This window comes from Pogonomyrmex barbatus, unplaced genomic scaffold, assembly GCF_055798465.1.
Source record: "Pogonomyrmex barbatus isolate J1 unplaced genomic scaffold, ASM5579846v1 scaffold13, whole genome shotgun sequence".
Classification (NCBI taxonomy): Eukaryota; Metazoa; Arthropoda; class Insecta; order Hymenoptera; family Formicidae; genus Pogonomyrmex; species Pogonomyrmex barbatus.
The window spans coordinates 6,082,427-6,102,405 of record NW_028297109.1 but is presented as its reverse complement, the minus strand read 5'-3'; the positions used below and the strand labels follow the sequence as shown (position 1 = coordinate 6,102,405).

The 19,979-nt window shown below is 42.2% G+C and overlaps 3 protein-coding genes across 5 annotated transcripts in view; 1 reads left to right on the top strand and 2 right to left on the bottom strand.

Annotated features, from left to right (window-relative positions):
• Positions 1–15,434, bottom strand: part of usp (retinoid X receptor ultraspiracle) — a 77,819-nt gene extending 62,385 nt beyond the window's left edge. The window contains exon 1 of one of the 3 annotated variants that reach the window (XM_089072444.1): positions 15,028–15,434. In XM_089072444.1, the coding sequence (XP_088928570.1) occupies positions 15,028–15,046 (19 nt within the window). In that variant the 5' untranslated portion in view covers positions 15,047–15,434. The remainder of the gene's footprint in view (positions 1–15,027) is intronic. The other 2 variants (XM_089072443.1, XM_011643088.3) reach the window with 2 other exon arrangements.
• LOC105429866 (integrator complex subunit 15) lies at positions 11,291–17,416 on the top strand. Its single transcript, XM_011643083.3, has 5 exons — positions 11,291–11,309; positions 15,700–15,809; positions 16,140–16,761; positions 16,836–17,137; positions 17,210–17,416. Exons 2-5 carry the CDS (start codon positions 15,731–15,733, stop codon positions 17,296–17,298), a joined length of 1,092 nt encoding a protein of 363 aa, XP_011641385.2. The 5' UTR covers positions 11,291–11,309; positions 15,700–15,730; the 3' UTR covers positions 17,299–17,416.
• On the bottom strand, positions 17,341–18,779 carry LOC105429865 (ribosomal RNA-processing protein 7 homolog A). Its single transcript, XM_011643082.3, has 4 exons — positions 18,468–18,779; positions 18,062–18,394; positions 17,680–17,976; positions 17,341–17,593 (listed from the first exon to the last, which is right to left on the bottom strand). The coding sequence occupies exons 1-4, from the start codon at positions 18,508–18,510 to the stop codon at positions 17,508–17,510; spliced, it is 759 nt and encodes a 252-aa protein (XP_011641384.2). The 5' UTR covers positions 18,511–18,779; the 3' UTR covers positions 17,341–17,507.
• Between the last annotated feature and the right edge of the window lie 1,200 nt (positions 18,780–19,979).

The window sequence follows — 19,979 nt, the reverse complement described above, 5'->3', positions numbered from 1 at the left end:
TGTGTGATTCTAAATAAAAGCTATAGATATTGAGTGAGATAAAAAGAGTTTATTTTTTGTTTATGCCAAACTAGATGTAAAACTCCTAACTGAGATTGAAATAATAAAAATGAAAAAGTTTCGAGATTAAAAGTATTTTTTTAATAATGAGACGTAAAGTAAATTGAAAATTCCCACAAGTCTGTAGTATTGCGAATTTCGGTGACATTTAAAATGACATCGAACCGCCAGCCGTTCGATTTCGTCGTGATCCAAACGGGTAACCCGTATTAAATTGCGCAAACATACGTGTCGCGCATGAAGAGTGTTATTCATTATCGCAAGATGCGACGTACTTCGCATTTTTTAGGCTAAAAATAGTGAAACGTTAGCGTGGTTATCTGCGCAAGCACGTTTTCGTTCGGCTTACGCGTGTTGTCACGATGTTATAACATTGCATGAGATTTAATCGAAATGTAAACGACGATAAGGTTTAAGATAAAGGCCATCGCTCTGTTTGCTTGAACCTTTCTTTTTCGGCAGTGACAACCGAAGAAAAATAACATCGTAATTATCGGCGTAGTAAACGTCTGTTTCTGCACGCAAAAATTCCGGCAGATAATAAAAAAGGATAATATTTAAAAAATTTTTTGAACATTGATAATAATAAGATTTAATAGACATTCCTCGAGATACTTTATAAATTATCATCCATTTCCTTGGAATCCTTAATCGCTATTTTCTAAAGCTTGAATATCACGGATATTCCGGTCGGCCGGGGGAGAAAGCACATTTTCAACAAAGCGCATTTTCTCCTTTTCATCTTATCTTCTCCCGATAGTTTCCCGGCGGACCATGAAGTGAACCTTGGCCGAGTTAAGAATAGTGGTCGTTCCTTAAAGCACTCCGATCGCGCGGGGAATCATCGGATATGCACGATCTCGAGAAAAAATTTATACCATTCAGCGTCCCCGTTTCTCCCGGCGGAAGTAATCCATCGCTCCAAAACGTGTAATGACGCAATAAAAAGTCTCCAAACCTGATCCCCTCTCATTTTCTCTTTCTCTAAATTTAACAGTTTAAGCCTAAAATTTCTCGCGCAAGAATCACAACAGAGATATGTGGATTTTACATGTAACGAAAATAGGCGCTGTAAAGCAGTCTATAAATAAAATAAAAAAAAAAATAAATAAATAAATAAAACGGATTATGCGCATTTATCTCGCGAAGCACAGTAAATTTTCATTAAGTCCGATTAATCCTAGTACATAGTCAGAGATGGTACGATTATGAAGTCCTAGAGGTATCACGAAGGCATGTAAATCACCTTAAAAGCAGCTACTTACGTGACGAAGAAGCATAACATGAACGAAGTAAGACTGGTTCTTGATAACGAATATAGATATCGTGTTACTCACCTGCAACAAAAGTAAAAAAAACAGAACAGATATTAATAACAAACTTTGAGATAAGTAAAGCGTGTTACTATCATAAATACCTGCTAAACTATTCAAAGTACTTATAATTACAGTATTATAATTATACAATGCAATGTCCATAAAAAGCCAGAGAATATAAGAGTCCATGAAATTCTAAACAATATTTTAATATATTCATTTTTATAATTAATTTTTTTGAGAGAAAAAAATGAGAGACTGTTAATTATTTTGCAGAATAAATTAGAAAATTCTAAGTAATACAATTGAGCCTCTCCTTTCATTTCTCTAGCTTCATAATTTAAGCATGCGACGTGAAAATAAGACTATTTGATTATACATCCATTTTTATTTAACACGTTTTAATCGTGGATCATTTTCTAATAATGGTATATCTGTCCTCGGCGAATCCGAGGAATGGTCCTTGCCCTGCTCCTTGCGTCACGCTTATCCGCACTTGACCCGATTTCGAGCACGCGCGCGATCCCCTTCCCGCCTCTCCCGGGCGAAAACGCTGCCCCCCCCTCCCCTCCCCGCTGCTCACTCTCGAGAGGGGTTGGTTGCGTTTCAGTTGAAAATTACATCGCGCGGTTGGCCGGCCGGCCTTGACATTCCCCGGTTGTGTAGTAAAAAGAAGTCCCATGTCGTCGGTGTAAAACCGCGGCTGGTGTAAACGAGAGGCGACCGATCCTTTCGAGCAATCTCGTAAAGTTCGTCGCCTGCTAAATATACGCGATGTTACGGCTTACCGCTAAGCAACGGTCGCTATTATTACATCGGTTTTACCTTCGATTCCCTCCCTCTCCCTCGCCCCCTCCCGAGCACTCCCAATTAGCGGACGAGCGTGAAACGCGCGATGCCCCGAGGAGATAAGTGCACTGTTTACATGATGCGTACCCGATTAAATCGGAGTGTCCAATGACGAAGATACCACACCTAAAATCACATCGATCGCAATTGGTTGTGCAATTGGTTTTGTGTAAGATTAGGATATACGATGCGATCGAATTTTTAAAAGTCACAAAACAGAAGGTCTTCTCTGAAAATACCTTCTTATGTGAATGTTAAGGACATTAAGGAATTCTGGAATGTCCTGCATACGATCTCTCGCTCCCACTCTATTTTCGTTACGACGTATCTCGGAATCCAATGCTTATTGCTATTCGCAAATCCGATTTATTAGTTTAGGAAATCAGATTTCGATTCTCTTCTTGCAAAATAAATCACATAAAATAAGTGATTCACGTTATCTTATCGGAATTGACATTTATATTAAATTTTTCTATACAAGTGATTAAGTATTGGCTTTTTATTTAATTCTAATTTAATTTCTAATTCTTAAACTTTTTCTAGAACGATAAAGGATTCTTCTCATTGATGTTACAGCTGCCGTTATCGTCATTCGCAAATCCGATTTGAACGAAATTAGATCTCGCCTATCTTCTTTGAAAAATAAATCACATAAAGATGAATGATTTACATTATAATTGACATTTACGATCAATTTTTCTATACGAGTGACTAAAATCGGCTGTTATTTAATTTTTCTAGTTCTTTAATTTCTAGAACAATAAACGGTCTTTCTTTATTGATGTTACTGCTGTTGTTATTGTATCATCCGGCCGCGTGCAACCGCAATAAAAATGTACTAATATATCTCGATAGTGAGACGCGGAGATTTTGCGGGGGCGTGATATAAATCACTCTGTGTGTGTGTGTGTGTGTGTGTGTGTGTGTGTGTGTGTGTGTGTGTGTGTGTGTGTGAGAAACAGAGAGAAGAATGAACCAGGCCAGTAATGCCACAGTTAGGAGAACCTGTTGGATGGAAACGCGAGAGAATATAGGTCGCACAGCCGCCTGTCCGGCCAGGACTTGCGGGGCGACACGCTCGTTCTTTATGCATTCCGCGTCGCTGAAATTTTTCCGCTCCGGAAACGTGCGGATGACGAAATGCACCTGCGTGCACCCGATAAAGCCGCCGTTGCATCTCGGAAGACAGCACCATAAATAGAACGCGGAGGTTACCGTGGGTGAATTACGAAGCGGAGATGGATTCTCCGCGACGTTTAACAACACTCTCGACGCTCTTTTTTTATTAAGGTATAAAGTACGGCACTTATTTACTTAGTCTCGGAGTGAGAGACCTTTAGCATATGCATCTCTACGAAAGCGATTTATCACGGATGTACGTGCTAGCGCACGACGTGGAGAGCGCATGTAAATTGAAGGATTAATATTTCAAAGCAGTATTGTTGTTGATCATAATTGTATCGCATTATTAATCGTATCGCATGGCATATTCATCGCGACGCACACGCCGCAAAGTATAATTAATCGGTTGCCGCTCCGATGTAAACGCCGACCGAAATTTCTACAGTTTTACAGGAACATATCGATGTCGCGACGCGGAACGTTATCGCGTCGCGGCCGCATTATCGGCGCGGGTCATCGTTTTTGGGGCGCGTGCCGCTGCTGTGTTATGAGATTAGCGCGAACGGACGGACGGACGGACGGACGAATCTTCCATTAAACCGAGCTCCGACCGTGGCCGGAGCGAACTCCCGGGCTGGCACCGGGAGATGCAACGCGACGCGATGCCGGAAAGTCAGGACTGTACGTATCCGCTGGTCAGGGTAGGCAAAAGGACGAGGCAAGTGGGTCAGTAGGTGACTCGTGCTAAACAGGAGTGTCCCGACATTGACCTATATGTCTACTTCGTGTGTGCACCCGCTCTCCCTTCCCGTGACCCTTCGGTCTCTCTGTCTCGCCGCCCTGCTCACGAACCTTCCCTCTTTCTCTCTCCTGCCTCCTCCTCCAGCATCCCCTCCAGCGATGCACTTTCCAGCCAATTGCATATAGGGTCCGCTTGTAGTGTGCGAGAGTGCACTTGCCCCACTCTACCCGGACGACACCCCGGCGCCGAACCGCCGCCCCCGCTCCTCGACCTCTCTCTCTTTCCCGCTCTCCCGGATTGCCAGCGATGGTACGATCGATGCCCTACACAGGGTGACGAAACTCGAGGCCAAACGTAAAGGCTCTAAAGTGTCCTCCCGAGTTTCTTAAGTGTCGGTCCACAATAAGTATTTAATCTTTAAACCGTAAGAAATTGACCAATCATCATCGATCATTCTTCTTTTCATATTCGATTATAATTGGTCAATTTCCTACTTCTTAAAACTTAAATCATCTATTGTGAACCGACACTAATGCATTCTCGTATGTATCGCAGACGATTTCTTCTCTCTTTCTCTCTTTCTCTCTCTCTCTCTCTCTCTCTCTCTCTCTCTCTCTCTCTCTCTTCCACTTTCGGCGCGTGCAAATGCGATCGATGTAATACTGGAAAAAAAGAATCACGGGAAGTTTCCTTGTTGACGTCGTAAAGGAAGAAATTAAGTCTCTTGGAGAACCCGAAACCTCTAATCTAGTTCTTTGCAATAAAAAAAATATGTATGAGAAGATCGAGGAAATCAATAGCAAAAGAGAGATCAAAGATAATGTTCATTTCTGCCAATGTATATTAATTTTATAATCTCGATTTCCTCTGATTCTTAGAACAAAGATAAAAGATAGACTGAACCGAGATTAAAGTTAAACTACATTGGTAAAAATAGACATAAGATATATAAAACGAAGTTAATTGAAATCACGAAGTATAAAGCTTGTCTTATCAGTTGCAAACTGAAGACGCAATCAGATACAGATCGAGAATCGATATAAAGTATTCAGAGAAAGAGATTCTCGTCTCTAAGTCTGTAGTTTGTAAATCCACTTCAAACGTGAGACTCTCACTGACAACGGACTAAATTATGAACCTTGACCGTTTCTGGGCCTAAACGCCCCGCGCTTCCAAGTGGGATCTCCATCTCAGAGAGATCCCACTTTACATCCGGATATGAGAGGTCCCGAGGGCACCATCCCCGTGCTCTCCCGGTTTCCTTGCCGAACAGCTGCGAAGCCGAATGCCCTTGCCATCGCGATCTCACCTGTCGGTGTTCCGTGCGAGGTGCGTTTCGCCGCCGACCTTGAAGGGGACAACGCGGTAATAAATCATTTCGTAACGCAATCTGCGTGCGCGGGTGCGTGGCGCATAGCCTTGCGGAAATATAAATATAAATGGCATGCGCCTGGTGGCGTACGCGCAGGAAAAACAGAGACGACGGCAAGGAGGAGGCGAGAAAGCGAAAGATGAGAACAAAAAAATAAAAAAAAAAAAAAAAAAAGGAAACAAAAAAATCAGAATCAAAGTTTACACGACTCCAGACTCGACGCGTTTTTCTCACGCCTAACGTGAAACGCGACCTCTCCCTCCCCCGCGTGAAGAGTGCGTGCCCTCGAGATAAAGACAAAGGGGGCACACTGTGTGCACGCATTCCCTTCCTCCGCGCCCACACGTAAATTGCGTAACGCGCTCGCATCGCCGTGTGGGAAGTCCGCGTTTTATTCCACCGCGAAATTACAGTATCGCTATACGGTGGCTATACGATGAATATCGCGTATATTACGTATCCTGACCGTGGTGACGGTCTCTCGTTCACGCTCTCGAGAGCGATACCGCGATGGTAATTATATTATGGAAATGATGTAGACGCGGGGACGCCGATAATAACCATAGGGAGAAACATGTTGCAGCGACTATGCATTTTTTACTTTGACGCTGCTAAAAATTAAACTGACGGAAGAGTATACTTAAAAAAAAAAAAAGACTCTCAATACATTATTCATAATTTCTCACAATTTTTTTTATAATTGTCTAAAAAAGTTAATTTGTACGAAAACTTTCCAAATAAAATTAGATAAGTCTTACTTGGGAAAATAATTTTATGTAAATTATATTTAAAAATACGCTATGTTTTTGTAATAATTTTTCAACTCGCGAAGCTAACAGATAAAATATTTCTATTGAAAACAAGCATATCTTCTCGAGCGATTTTCTTCTTTTCTTTTTCAAAAAGATAAAGATTAAAGGTTAAAGATGAGTCAAAAAAATAATTCATCACAAATCAAGTATTTATTTTAAACGGAAAGAATGGCATTGCTGAAGAATCTAAAAAGTTGGCCAAATATAAATCTGAAAATAATTTTATTGAACCATCAAAATAATTATGTAAGACATTTAAATTGATTGTTAAAATATTCAAAATTTTTGTAGTGTTGTCACTATGCTTAAACCCAATAAAGTTATTTTCAGATTTGCCTAAATTTTTAGATATTTCGGCGAAACCATTCTTTTTTCTATGTAAATCAATTACGAGTATTTCACCGAGTCTTCCTTACAAATCCGACTATGCACACGCAAGAATATTGGCGCAATTTATTTATCATTATCGTCACGAATATGCATCTTTATCGCAACATATTTAAAACTTTACATCGCGCATCTTTATCATATCTTATTTAAAACTTTAGTTCGCGCATATCTATTCCATTGCGCTGGTCATGAACGCGGCCTTACGACTCTTAATATTCTTTTGTCTGCCTTAAGCACGTTGCGCTATTAAAATCGTCGTGAAATAAATCAAATACGTCACGTCTGGCGACCGATAACGTCTCGAGGAAACGGCACGGTCGTCTAGAGACCCGATCCTTCATAATCATTAATTCTATCGTGCGATAAAAAAGAAACACTTTGATTCGTTGTAATTGCTTTCCATTACGAGGCTCTAATTCTCCGTTAACGTTCGCCGGCCGAAAGTACAGTTTTTCTCCTCGATATGTGCGCGCATCGCGCGAATCGCCTCGTAATGTTTCCACGAGCAATAATGCATCGCCGATCCGTCCGTGCGTGTTCGTCGCAATTGGCTAAAATTGCCCGGTCGTGCCGCAATTCGTTCTGCAATACTATCAATTCCGCATCGATCGCCGGCACGATCCCGCATCAGAGGTCGCGGCGCGTTCCGCGTTGAAGATCCAACGGTGAAATACCGGCGAATACGGTCCTTGAGAGAGCATAGTAGAAATCGAAACACGCGTGCGTGATCGCGCAACCGCGAGATATCTTAATTGCTACCCGCATATACGCGTGTACGCATGCACGCACACGCACGCGCACGCGCGCGCGCGAGAGAGAGAGAGAGAGAGAGAGAGAGAGAGAGAGAGAGAGAAAAAGAGACGACGGTGTTGGCACGGACAATGGTGTGCCGTGCAATCCCTGTAACTAAATTATCAGTACGTGTTTAATTAAGCGTGGCTCGTGCAACGTTGCTCCCGGCCAAGGTCGTCGCAGCCGTGGCGAAATAATTGGCGAAACCGACCGTGCCTCGAAAACGACGAGGATGCCTCGCCGTTGGGAATCGTCGCCGTTCGAGACTTTAAAGTCTCGGAGAAAAGTGGACGACAGCGGCGTAGCGGTGCGTTAAGGAACCCCACGCGAAACTTGTAATTTCCGCGACCAGAAGGAGAAGCGCGGAGGCAGCGAGGAGGAAAGAAGGGGAGAAAGAAATGTGTGCGATTGCGCTTCTTTTTACTTTCATGAGCCTGAATAGGCAACTCGTTATATTCTCCTAGCCTCATGTAATTTGAAAAATTGATCGAGTCGCTCGCGAACGATTGCTCTGATAATGACTGAATTATTCAGATAATTTACAGCGAGTAATGAATAATTACTACTTAAATAAATTATTCAGATAGTTATGTGACGCATACTTTGTGCAGCGCTGTACGTTGATGGTACACAATATTGTTAAATGCCGAGTTGCGACCGATGATAAACGGCATGCGACGGAGAACAAAAATGTCAACCATCTATTTTCCAAATAATCACTCATTCGTGCATGAAAAGGTAATTAATTCGATTCTCGCGAATCTCGAGCGCCGATGAGAGAATGGGAACGTCCACTTAAAACCAGATTCCACTTTGAAGCGAAAATTATGCGCGTTGGCTGAATACCGAATATTCATCATATACAACACGTGTCGCTAAACAATAAAAGAGATCACGCTCTTTATTCGCGTGAATTATTTTCCCATTGCGACACACGAACTCGAGCGTACGCGTAATTCCAAATAGTAATGGAGGCGAGCACACTCTGAATAAGATGCAATCCAGTTTTATCGGCGGATAGAAAATTAATTTCCTTTTGTCATTCACTTTATCAGTTATTTATCGTTAATCATTGTGTGTCACCGTGTCAGGGACGATCATTTACGTGGCTATTAAATGCGAGTAGAAGGTGCGCTTTTTCACAAGCCGGTCGGCAGACCTGAGAAAAAAAAAAAACCTGTCAATGACGCGAATGTATTTTCTGCGTGTTAAATGGGCAGCGTCAAGTTTCTTTTTTTGTTTCGCCGCGTCGAACGGAACGTAGCTTGCAAATGGCATCGATTATGCGTGTCGTTATCATATCGTCGGCTGATCACACCGGGAAGCACGGCGGCGGAGGCGATTCGCACACGCGGGAGGAAAACCGCAAAGGCCCAACGATGCGTGAACAAATCGCGTCGCGGCCTTCGTCGTGGCGCGGCTCGCGCTATATGGAGTAGGTGTGTCTTGTTCCGCAGCGGGTAACGCCAATGTCACTGGGTCGGCCAGGCGCATTCTGCACTCGCCATGAGAAACCGGCAACAATGCACGGTGCAACAATTGCGTAACGCGGTTGCATAATTCTGCTCCGTTCGAGTACAGCGCAGCGCAGCGCAGCGCAGCAACCTGCGCTGCGCTGCGCGCTCCGGCCGGATCGCGTGCTGCAACGATCAATAAACTCGTTGCATCGCGCGATCCGGCCGAAGTTTGCATCACGAGAGCGTACGCTCGTATCGCACATTTGCGCGCGTAATCGATTAATCCGTCCCGTCGAATGTCTGGCTCAATTGTAGGCTTGCCACCGAAAAGTAGATTTTAAAATTCCTCGATTTTTCCAGAGGAGAGAATTTTTCATCTTCAATGTGTAACCTTAAATTTTAAGTTTTAAAAACAAAGATTATGAGAAAAATAGTTTACATTATTGGACGCAGCACAAACTTAGAAATTTAATAACATAGTATAATGCTGACTGCAAAAATTAGGCCAATAAAAAGTAAAGGGGTATTGAAAAGAAGAATGCAAAAAGTGACAAAAAGTTGATAAAAAAATTATAAATAAATATTATAGAATAAGAACCTTTTAGGGAATTGTGAAAGCTCAAAATCCCAGAAAATTCATTCCCATGACTTTCCCTGAACAATTTAAATTTCCATGATTTTTCCTGATTTTCCGACGACAGTCCTCAACCTTTCTCTTTGAGATAAAAAAACACCACGCCTGTAATTTGACGATTCTGTCGTGAGTAATCGCTGCGAATATTTTTGTCATTATCGGACATCGTATCTGTTTGTCTGGATTGTACTCAAAGCACGACATCTTTCATAGAATATTCAGTGACGCACGTTTTCACTTTCAACGCGTGGTTACTCAGGATTATCGGTCGTCGCGCGAGAAGACAAACAAGTCTCGTCGAAATTTCTCGCCCACGCCGGACAGATTTTTCCCCGCGCCCTCCATACAGCAAAGACCGACGACGAGTCATTATAACTGCAGGACGTCCTGGCCGCGATACGGCAGGCCGAATATCTAAATAGCGAATGTGCATGTCCTGCGCCCACGCTCGCGAAATTCTATCTCATTAATTGGCGCGAAATCCGATCGTAAGCGGGGCAGCGAGGAGGAAGTGGGACGGAGAAGAGGATCTCGTCCTCCGGCGTTTTGATACTAACGACGGTCTGCATCTGCAATTAGATACGGTGCATGCCGATTCTGCGAATCGGCATACCGCACCTGAGAACTCCCGCCTTAATGACGGCTAACGACGGCCGGACGGCCATTCGCCGGATATTTTTCCGTCTTCGCAATCTTGCGGATGACGCGCGCGCGGAAAACGATGAAAATAGCAAGTCGCGAGAGCACACCTTCCGCGTCACGTCACAATCGCGACGTTTCCTTACCTTTCCTTGCAAGATTTTTCTCACGATAAGCCCTTCCCTAAGATTATCATCAACGCACGCTGTTTCTAGGAAGGATGCGTACTGGGCCCTACGGCTCAGCGCAACCGAGATGACGCTGGCAGATGTTCGGCCAATCGACTTTGTTCGTCGAAGTCCAAATATAAACGTTACCGGAAAGAAAGAAAGAATAGATTTGAACGATGGGTAAAAAACGCATAGCGTTTTTTGTGGTATCCGTAAATTTGTTAAGAAACACAAAAGGAAATGATGAATAATTTTTGTCGTTCGGTTTCTTTACCTGAAGAATACGCGACACGAATTTTTGAGAAAATGAAAAATGGCTCGGTGCGTTCGGGACACCGGGTATAGCCAAGAAGTCTAGGATAGCCTGCGGTAAAACGGCAGAGAAACCTTGTTGCACTTTGAGATTTCGCGTCGCGCCTGCTGTGTTGGTTCTTCCTTTCTCTCTCTCTCCCTCTCTTCGGACATCGCGATGCTCGCTTTGGAAGACCCTGAACTAAGCAAGAAGGAGGATGGAAGCTAGAAGAATAACAGGAGCAGCGTATAAGGCATCGTCTGATACGGTGCATGGTGCAGGAGGACAGCGTTGCGAACGAGAGGAAGCGAGAAAGAGCGAGAGAGGGAAAGGGAGATTGAAGAAGGACGAAGAGAGCAAAAGAACGAGAAGAAGAGGAAAGAGAGAGGGTGATGAAGGTGGAGAGAGAGGAACACGTAGCGTGGCTCGTCCTTGGACTTATATAACGAGGAAGAGATCAACAGAGAGAGGAGAGAGAGAGAGAAAGAGAGAGAGAGAAAGAAAGAGAGAAGCTCGCGAAAAAGAACAAAACGCCACGTGGATGGTGTACACGGATTAAAAATGAAAGATAAAGGGCGATGTTGGAACGCATAGCCTACAGAACTTTAGGACAAAGGAATCCCGAAATTTCATCACCATTTAGATCGCCAGACGATCAGCAGGTCAGAAAATTTAAAGATATACTTTTATGTCTGCATACGCTTTTTTCCATCTTTCCCTATCGTCCCTTTTTTCCTTCGAAATGTGAACTTTATTTTCATCTCATCTGAACCGCTTCTACTTTTTCAAAAATAACTCTCATACCCGCACGATCATCGGTTTGGAATTTTCTTTGAAATTGAATATAAGATCTTTTCCCTTCCTTCGTCCCTTGACTCGACACACTTAATAATATCCCGGACAGATATTTCAAAAACACATTTTTTTTTACGTATTTGAAAGTGATGATTTTTTTTTTCTTTCTTAGTCTCTCCGACGAGGTTTCTGTCCATGTTCATTAATGTGCATTAATTTTAATCTCCTTCGAGCTAAAAAAAAAAAAGACGAAAAGAAAGTTAAACCAAGATTAAAGTTAATCTACATTCGTAGGAAGAGGACGTTAGTCGCGTATTAAAATTTACAAATACGAGAAAGAGGACTAAATGTGATCGCGGATTATCCCGCAAGACGGATCGCCGCGCTCGGGCGCGATGTCTTGAAAAGCGAGAGGAAAGCAACGGCAAGGCAACGGCGAGGTATGCGAAGAAAAGAGCAGCGAGAGGGAGGGAACGAGGCGAGGAGTCGCGGCCGTGATCTCGCGGAGACCGGAATGAATGCAGAAAGGTCGTCGGTTGGGTCGCACGCCGCATCCACCGCGCCAAACTTAGAAACGAGATGCTCCCGCGAACACACGTTCGTGGCCTTATCACGCTTCCTCTCTCTCTCTCTCTCTCTCTCTCTCTGTCTCTCCCCTTCTCTGTCCCCCTCTCCTCCTCTCTCTCTTTCTCTCGCCCACGCGAAGATTATGATATCTGAGTCTCATAGGGGAGATCAACTCCGTGAAGTAAAAAGTAGAGAAACTCGATGTAATTAGACTAATCGCGTGTTTCGATAACAAAATAAAAAAAATTTATCCAAACTGATCAGTTTGACTTCCACTTTGGATTTTGCGAAGCTTATTTATTACTCGCGTATATGGATTTAAATCATATTAGGTTTATTGTGTCGAGACAATCGATATAAATTACGAGGGTAATGAGCAATTTGAGCGATATGAAACGAATCAATCATACAAAACGTGCATTCCCTCGCGCTGCGACGAAATTGTTGAAATTGATTGGCAATCAATCGTCATGCAATGAAATATCAAATTCCTCGAACGCTGATACTAATAGTCGAGGATAATTCAAATTATTAAGGTAACGAAATATTGATTTTTTAAATGCGTGAATTATTCGGTCGACTCTACATTTATTTTTGAATATATCGGTTGAAAATTAGTTTTGTTTATCCAAGCAAAATTTTATTCCTCTTCACGAAAAAAACAATTTTGCTGAAGTATTTAAAAATTTAGCCAGACATATAGCTAAAAATAATTTTGTTGGGCTATCAAAATAATTATGTAAAATACTCTGAGTGTTTATTTAAATGTAAAATTCTCTAAAAATTTCTGGATTTCCCAACTACTTGTTCAAAATTCTAAGTAAATTAAAATAATTTTTAAATGCAACTTTAAAATAAATTTATTTTATCGTGTGTTTTTTTTAATGTCTTTTAATCATGAATTATTTAATATTTATACAACTTGCAAAATAAAAGCAAAATTGTCGAAAATTTTTGTCGAAAATTGTCCAAAAAAGACAAAATTTAAATTTAAATATAAAATTTCAAAAAATTTCTTGAGTTACAATAAAATTCTATGGTATTTTTTTAATTTTCAAGAATGACAAAAATTCCAAATTTTCCAGACTTTTCCCAGGAGTAGATATTCTGTCAAATTAGTTATAAAAATTAAAAATTTTAAACTTAAATTTTATTTCTCTGGAAAGAACACAAGTTTTATCAGACATCTAAAAATAATTTTGTTGGATCAAAATAATTATACAAAATATGCAAATTGGTTGGTAGAAATCTTTTGCAGTTTTATCATCGTGCTTAAGAGTCTTTCATAATTAGTTTGATGATTTAAAAAATTATTTTTAGATCTATATCTATACCTATATATTTATAGATCCATATCTGGTCAAATTTATAGATATTTCAGCAAAATTATTTTTTCCGTATTAACACCTCACAGTGCTAATTTATTTTAGTGCTTCGCTTATACTTAAATAATCCGACAATTAAATTCCAGTATAATTCGGCTCGCAACAATAACAATACATTATTCAAACGCCGAATAGATAAGTGCTCGTAATAATCTACAAGAGATGCGTCTCGGTATCCACTTAATCATACGAAGGGGAGTTTCCAAATGACGGGACAATATAAAATCATTCGTTCTAACCTTGCGGTCGTTTTCCCCCGCGAAATGTTCCTCCACCAGTCAGAAGGTGACAAAATTTTCTCAGCTTCGAGTCATGATCGAAGGACCTGCGGTGCGCACCGAGGGAGGGTTGAACGGCGACGACGCGAGAGGGTTAATTCGCGGTGACTTGAGGTAGGGCGCGCACGAGCGGTCGGCAGGTGTCGCCACGTCGCGACGCGAGGCGACGCGGCGTACAGTGACGAGAGTAGACGGGGCGCGAGGGGGGAGCGAGGCGGTACAACCGAAGGGAGGCGGGATGGGACGCGGTGCGCCTCGGCCGGGGAAGACTCAGTCAGGCGATAATAATTCTCACGTGTGTGCAGCTCGTGTCGCGCGTTGTCAAACGACACCGTGACTCCGATTCGCCGGCGCGCGGTGTTCTCCGCGCACGCCGGGCCACCCTATGTAGGTTAAAGACACGCAGTTACGGCGTTGCGCAACGCGGAACGCCCGTGCCAGTCGTACTCTCACGAGTTACTCGAGAGGGGGGGGGCCTCTCTCTCTCTCTTGCGCGCGCGCGCGTGCGGGCGAATGGGGGAAGTATAATCACGTCGCTTTCTCGCTGCAGGCGAGAGGAGATCCGGCGAGGATGGAGCGCGCGGGCGGATCATGTGGATCTCAGATTTCTCGTGTCGGTGGCGCTCGTTCTACCACGTGCCCGTGAGCGATCCGCGCTCCAGGATGATGCCCCAAAGGCGTAACGTGCGCGCTCGCGCTCTCTCCGTCCTCGTTGCACGCAGACTGGGTGCGCGAGCGAGACGGAGCGAATGCGGGGGAGGCGCGAGAGGCAGAGGGAGAGGAGAGGAGAAGAGAGGAGGGAAGAGGAGAGAAGAGAAGAGGAGACGAGAGGAGAGGAGAGGAGAGAAGAAGAGAGGAGAGGAGAGGAGAGGAGAAGAGAGGAGAGGAGAGGAGAGGAGAGGAGAGGAGAGGAGAGGAGAGGAGAGGAAAGGAAAGGAAAGGAATGGAATGGAATGGAAGAAAAGGAAAGGGAAGGGAAGAGGTATAGAGAAGGAGAAAGAGAAGGAGGACGACGCGTTGGTACAGTCGCGGCCAAAAGCGCGCCGCGTGACATAGATTCGATCGTGGTGGCGATTTTCACGAAAGGTCCCGAGCGAACGGTCGACGGTCCGCCGCGCGACCTCGACGGCCGGGTCTCGCGGCCGTCAAACCGGCGGGCGTTCGTCGTCCCGGGCGTCGTGACGCGATGGGCCACGCGCGGTCTCGTCGTAATGCGAATGCGGTCACTGAACTAGTTCTGTTTCGACCCTGACACTGCCATTGCCCCCCTGGGGGGCATCGTACGATCCGTGTCAGATGCACAATATTGCCGCTATATTTCTCACACGCGGTCTCGCATCCTTAAGCGGACTTACCCCTGTCGGAGGACTCCATCGTCGCTCTCCGCACTGACGCTGCGTTGCCGGTCCTGCACGGCCTCCTGGGACACACGACTGGTATCGCGCGGGCGGGGATCTCGCGCTTCCACGGCGCACGTGGAGATGATAGTCCCGCTCGTGGCTCACGGCGGCTGATCGGTCGGCGCACGGCTCGAAAATTTCTCACTATGGTATAAACATGGCCGGCCCCGCGCGTGCGGCCGCACGGCTCCCTGGCCTGTCACACTCGCGGTGGGGGGGTCGTTGAACCTTATCACGGGTGCAAGACGGCGTCGCGGAAGGGCACCGGCCGCGCGAACTTTTTTTCCGGGCCTGCGGGGAAAAACGGCGTAGCACCGTGGGCTACGGTGGGCGCGACCTAAAAATAGATCACCAATTCGGCGGATTGTTTTGACTAATAATGCGCTTCGCAACCTACTCGCTGGTGGCGCCACTGGGCGGCGAGGCCCACCGGCAGCGCTGCGCCGCCTAACGCTGACAGCCGGCGGCCGATGGTGGCATGTCTAGATGGCGCGCACTTACTATTCTCCATCCTACTTCATTTTATATACATCTACATATATACATCTACACGATTGCATGCACATGATTGCTGTCAAACGCGACGTCGAACCGCCGAAGCCGAAAATCGAATGGTTCTCTTTGTAGTAAACGACACAACGATTGCGTCCACGTTGCAATGTCCGGGAATGATGTAAAACAAGCCCTCAGGAAAATGGATTTTCCCTACTGCGCCAGAGAAGCTCTATGTAAAATAGGTATGAATGATACAGGTTATCTCGATGATGGTCCATCTCGTGTTTATCTCTACCAAGTAGTATTAACTTTACTTTCAATTTAACTTTGTTTTTTTATCTTCTTTTAATTTTATGAAGTAGAAAAAAGATAAAGGGTTTATTAAACCGAGATTAACATGCATCGAAATGGACATTAGCTATGTTCTTTGCATTCTACAACTGAAATATATAGATGTATTTCACTGCTTGATTATGCGATTAAAAAATCTTTAAATATTTAAGTTATATCTAAATATCACGATCTTTTTTCTCTTAAAACAATTGTTAAATTTTATTTATTGCTTGTTCAAGAGGTACTCTGCTGCAGGCCTGGCAAGCAAGTAGATCTACAAATGGATTTGATATCGGAGTTTGTCTTTGGAGAAATAGAAAGGCGGAAGAAACGCAACATGACCATGGCGATACAAGAGTTGCAACTGATTGAGATCATGAGTGACTTCTTCCAAAGTCCAGGTGGTAGTCCTGCGGTACGCAATGCTCTCTTCTTATCGCTCTTTCCAGCGGACAGTCCCAGATATAAGACCCTAGGTAACCTGGTATCATTGGCAATCGCTACGGAAAACAAAGCAGTTCTAAATGCTGCTGGAATTTGGATGCAGCAGTTGGGCTCCACCTCACCACAGAGCGTGGGACTGGCAAGACACGTGCTCAATGACTACTTAGTGCTTACTCCGAAATCCATTGATAAATTAAAACAATTGCCCGTATTAGCGCCACATTTCACTGCCAATCTACTGACAGCAATAGGTGAAGTTTACGAAGATAAAGATCCACCTACTGAACTGCTCAGATTAGTAGGCGAGTGGATAGACGAAAATGCGGGTTTATTATTGACACCACTCATGGACAATCCAGCGTTACCTACTGGCGGTATTCCGATGACTCCGATAACGCCGATAGCAGGATTGTTCAGGTTATTTCCCGTTAGCATAACATTGCACAAAATAACTGAAAGTGTCACAAAGTGCAATATTCTTTCATCTGCAGATGGTGTATATTGAGTCCTTTACGTCATGACATCATGGAAAATACAGAGACTCAAGAAGAGTCGCAAAAATTTTATTCAAAAGTTCAACAGTTACTCATGGATTCAGTCCTTCGATTAAATAACAGCGGTAGCAATAAGCACGCGATCTCGGCGCAACATTTGGCATCTACTACGCGTTTATTGACGGCAAACCTACAAAATCGTCCGAACATTGATGCGACCTCGCGCGATCTAGCAATGGAACGACTTGCGCAAGCTGTTAGTGCGGCTATGTCTGCAAACTGTATTTATGGAAACAAACGTATGTATCTCTACTTGTATATATTTATAAAATAACACTATATTCTACATAAGACATTCTCGATGTTTACAGAGGAATTGTTAGCTCTTCTGCAACCACTGTCGTATCAACACTTTTTGATAGAATGGACATTGCAAACTTATGCAATTAAAGCAGCTTGAGACAAGGACATTGTGGCAACAATGACGAGAATGACAATATAATTTGTTGATCGTCGATATTCTAGCTCATTCATTTATCATTATTTGTACATAATAAAAAAATACATCCATGAAATAACTATACATCTATTTTATAAAAAATTAAATAAACCTAATAACAGTTTTCAATAGTTTTAATAATTATATATTAATTCACATGATTGACATACCTAAAATGGCTTAAATGTCCGTTTCTGTTTTAATTCCTGCAGTCTCTTTTTGTCTAGTTCAAATTTTTTTCGTAACTCCGCCAGATCTACAAGCAAAATCACATATATCAAGCATGATTATGAAAAAAAGAATTGTATCATGAAGAATCTTTTAATGCAGAATTAAACTTACTCTGCTTTTTAGTTTCACGAATTTGAAATGTATAGAAATTAAGTAATTGCTTTTTCTTTTTGCGTTGCTCCTCTTTCTGTTGTACTTTGCCAATGGTCGATTCCTTTCTGGATGGAGCAAATTGTCCTCTTTTCTTTCCACTTGTTACAGTCACCCAACCTTCATCATCTTCTTTTGCAGCTTTCTCTTGCGCGATTCGACCCTTTACTTGTTTGTCATAGGAAGCCACATATTCCTCTATCTCCTTTTTTAACAATTGTTCATCGCATAAGGCATCATTATATTCCTTACACCATTCTGTTTAGATAATTAAAAACAAACTGTGACAAACAAAATAAAAGTGGACTGGTGGAAAGAAATCATTTCTATGAATGTGACTTACTTTCCAGTCCTGTGCAGCATACATTTTCGTTATTGTTCAATGTAATTACACATTCCTTCGAGAGCTCCATTGCCTTGTCCAAGGAGGATTCCTTCTTGAAAACGACATATGCATTTTTGAAACCTTTTGCATTTGAAAATGTAACTGATCGTACACTTCCACAGAGTTTAGCAAATTCATGTTTTAGGCAGTCGACGGTTGCATACGGCGGTACATTCAATACAAAGAGGGTTTGATTCTTAGGATATTCAGGCTCCTGATTTCTCACGGAGTGCTCCTTGAAGAATAGCTGGTGCTTGTCGGAGCTATCCGCGTCGAAGCGAATCCACAACGCTGTAATTCAAAATAATTACGTTGAAATGTAATTCAGAATATAAGCATTTTTATAGATGCAGCAATGACTTACTTTTAAAGCCTCTCGCATTTTGTTTGTTGATTTTCGCGACCATGTCTGGATCCTAACCCCACTATACGAATAAACACGTGAATCCGATCCACATGTAACTGGAAACTAAAAATGAAAGCACAGTATTCTTCATTACCACTTGTCGATTATCAATTAACCCAGAGAGAAGTATGAGAGCGGCCACCATGGATCTTTTTCATGGGACCGTCGACCACTAGCGCCAAGCTCTATTTAAGCATCTTAGAATTAATTAGCCACTTCTATTTTCTGACAATGCCGATAAAATATCATTCTGGTTGGTGTCCGTGCTAATCTGCGGAATATTATGAAAAAGTTTTTAGAATATTACTGCGATCAAAAATTTATGTTCGTGGGGTTCATAGGATGTTATTAAAATATCAATTTAAAATGATATTGTAAATTACTATACTATACTATATTCGCAAAATTTCATTTAACATTTTATTTAATATTTATTTATTAATTTGTATCATATCATATCAGTGCTGTAGACGGTGCGCAAACGTACATTTTTCAATTTTAACTTAGTTTATTAATAAAACGGTCCAACGTTTCGTTACAATTGGGTATTTTTTTTGTCTTTTATTGTGAACCATTTAATGAGTGACAACCATGACTACTCTTTCTTTTTAAAAAGTAAAAGAAAAAGGAATATATATATATATATATAAATATAAAAAGGAATATATATATATATATATATATATATTCCTTTATATATATTTATATATATATATATATATATATTCCTTTATATATATATATATATATATATATATATATATATATATACTCATTACATTCTTTTTCTTTTACATAAAAATATAAATGCGATAAATTAGGCAGCTTATATAAAAAAATCCACTTTTCTTTTTTAAAAGATAATAAAGTAATGTGTTATGTTAAAGCGAGTTACTTGTTATCACTCGTCGTTGCCTCGCAAATAATCGATTCGATCAACTGGCGAGAAAACGACGCATTGCACATGCATACTACATGGCGCGCAAGCGAATTGCATGTAAATGTCAGGGACACGCGAGCAATTAGCGTACACACTTGATTCAAAAATATTCCTTTTCGTTTTATCCACATTCTTTAGCAGATAAGCTGACATTTTTCCTTCCTCTTCGTTGCCTTAAAACCTAATATTTATGCAATGTTCTCATTGAGGTTTCTCATAGAAAGCGCGGAAGAAAACGCAAGATAACAATCGGAATGATAAAACAAAGTCTCGCCTCTTTTTACCTATACTATTATTTTAATTACATTTGTCGTAATCAAAATTGACGAAACATACATCTTCGAGCATCAAAGAAGAAAGAGGAAACAGAAAAAGCAAAGGAAAAGAGCACGCGGAGAAATAAATCTAAACGGTAACGCGAAATTTCCTATATAAACGTCCTCTTTTTTTTTTCTTTTTCTCTTTCTTTCGTGCAGCAACGCGATTTCACGAATGCCGGCCCGTTTCATGCTAATAATCAGATCGATATA

Coding starts and splice junctions, on each gene's coding strand:
- LOC105429865 (XM_011643082.3), bottom strand. CDS start 18,510: ATGGTCGCGAAAATCAACAAACAAAATGCGAGAGGCTTTAAAA. Junction 18,395..18,467: donor AAATGCGAGAGGCTTTAAAA/GTAAGTCATTGC, acceptor TTTGAATTACAG/CGTTGTGGATTCGCTTCGAC. Junction 17,594..17,679: donor TCGTGAAACTAAAAAGCAGA/GTAAGTTTAATT, acceptor TTTTGCTTGTAG/ATCTGGCGGAGTTACGAAAA.
- LOC105429866 (XM_011643083.3), top strand. CDS start 15,731: ATGTCCGGGAATGATGTAAAACAAGCCCTCAGGAAAATGGATTTTCCC. Junction 16,762..16,835: donor CCGATAGCAGGATTGTTCAG/GTTATTTCCCGT, acceptor TTTCATCTGCAG/ATGGTGTATATTGAGTCCTT. Junction 17,138..17,209: donor CTGTATTTATGGAAACAAAC/GTATGTATCTCT, acceptor CGATGTTTACAG/AGGAATTGTTAGCTCTTCTG.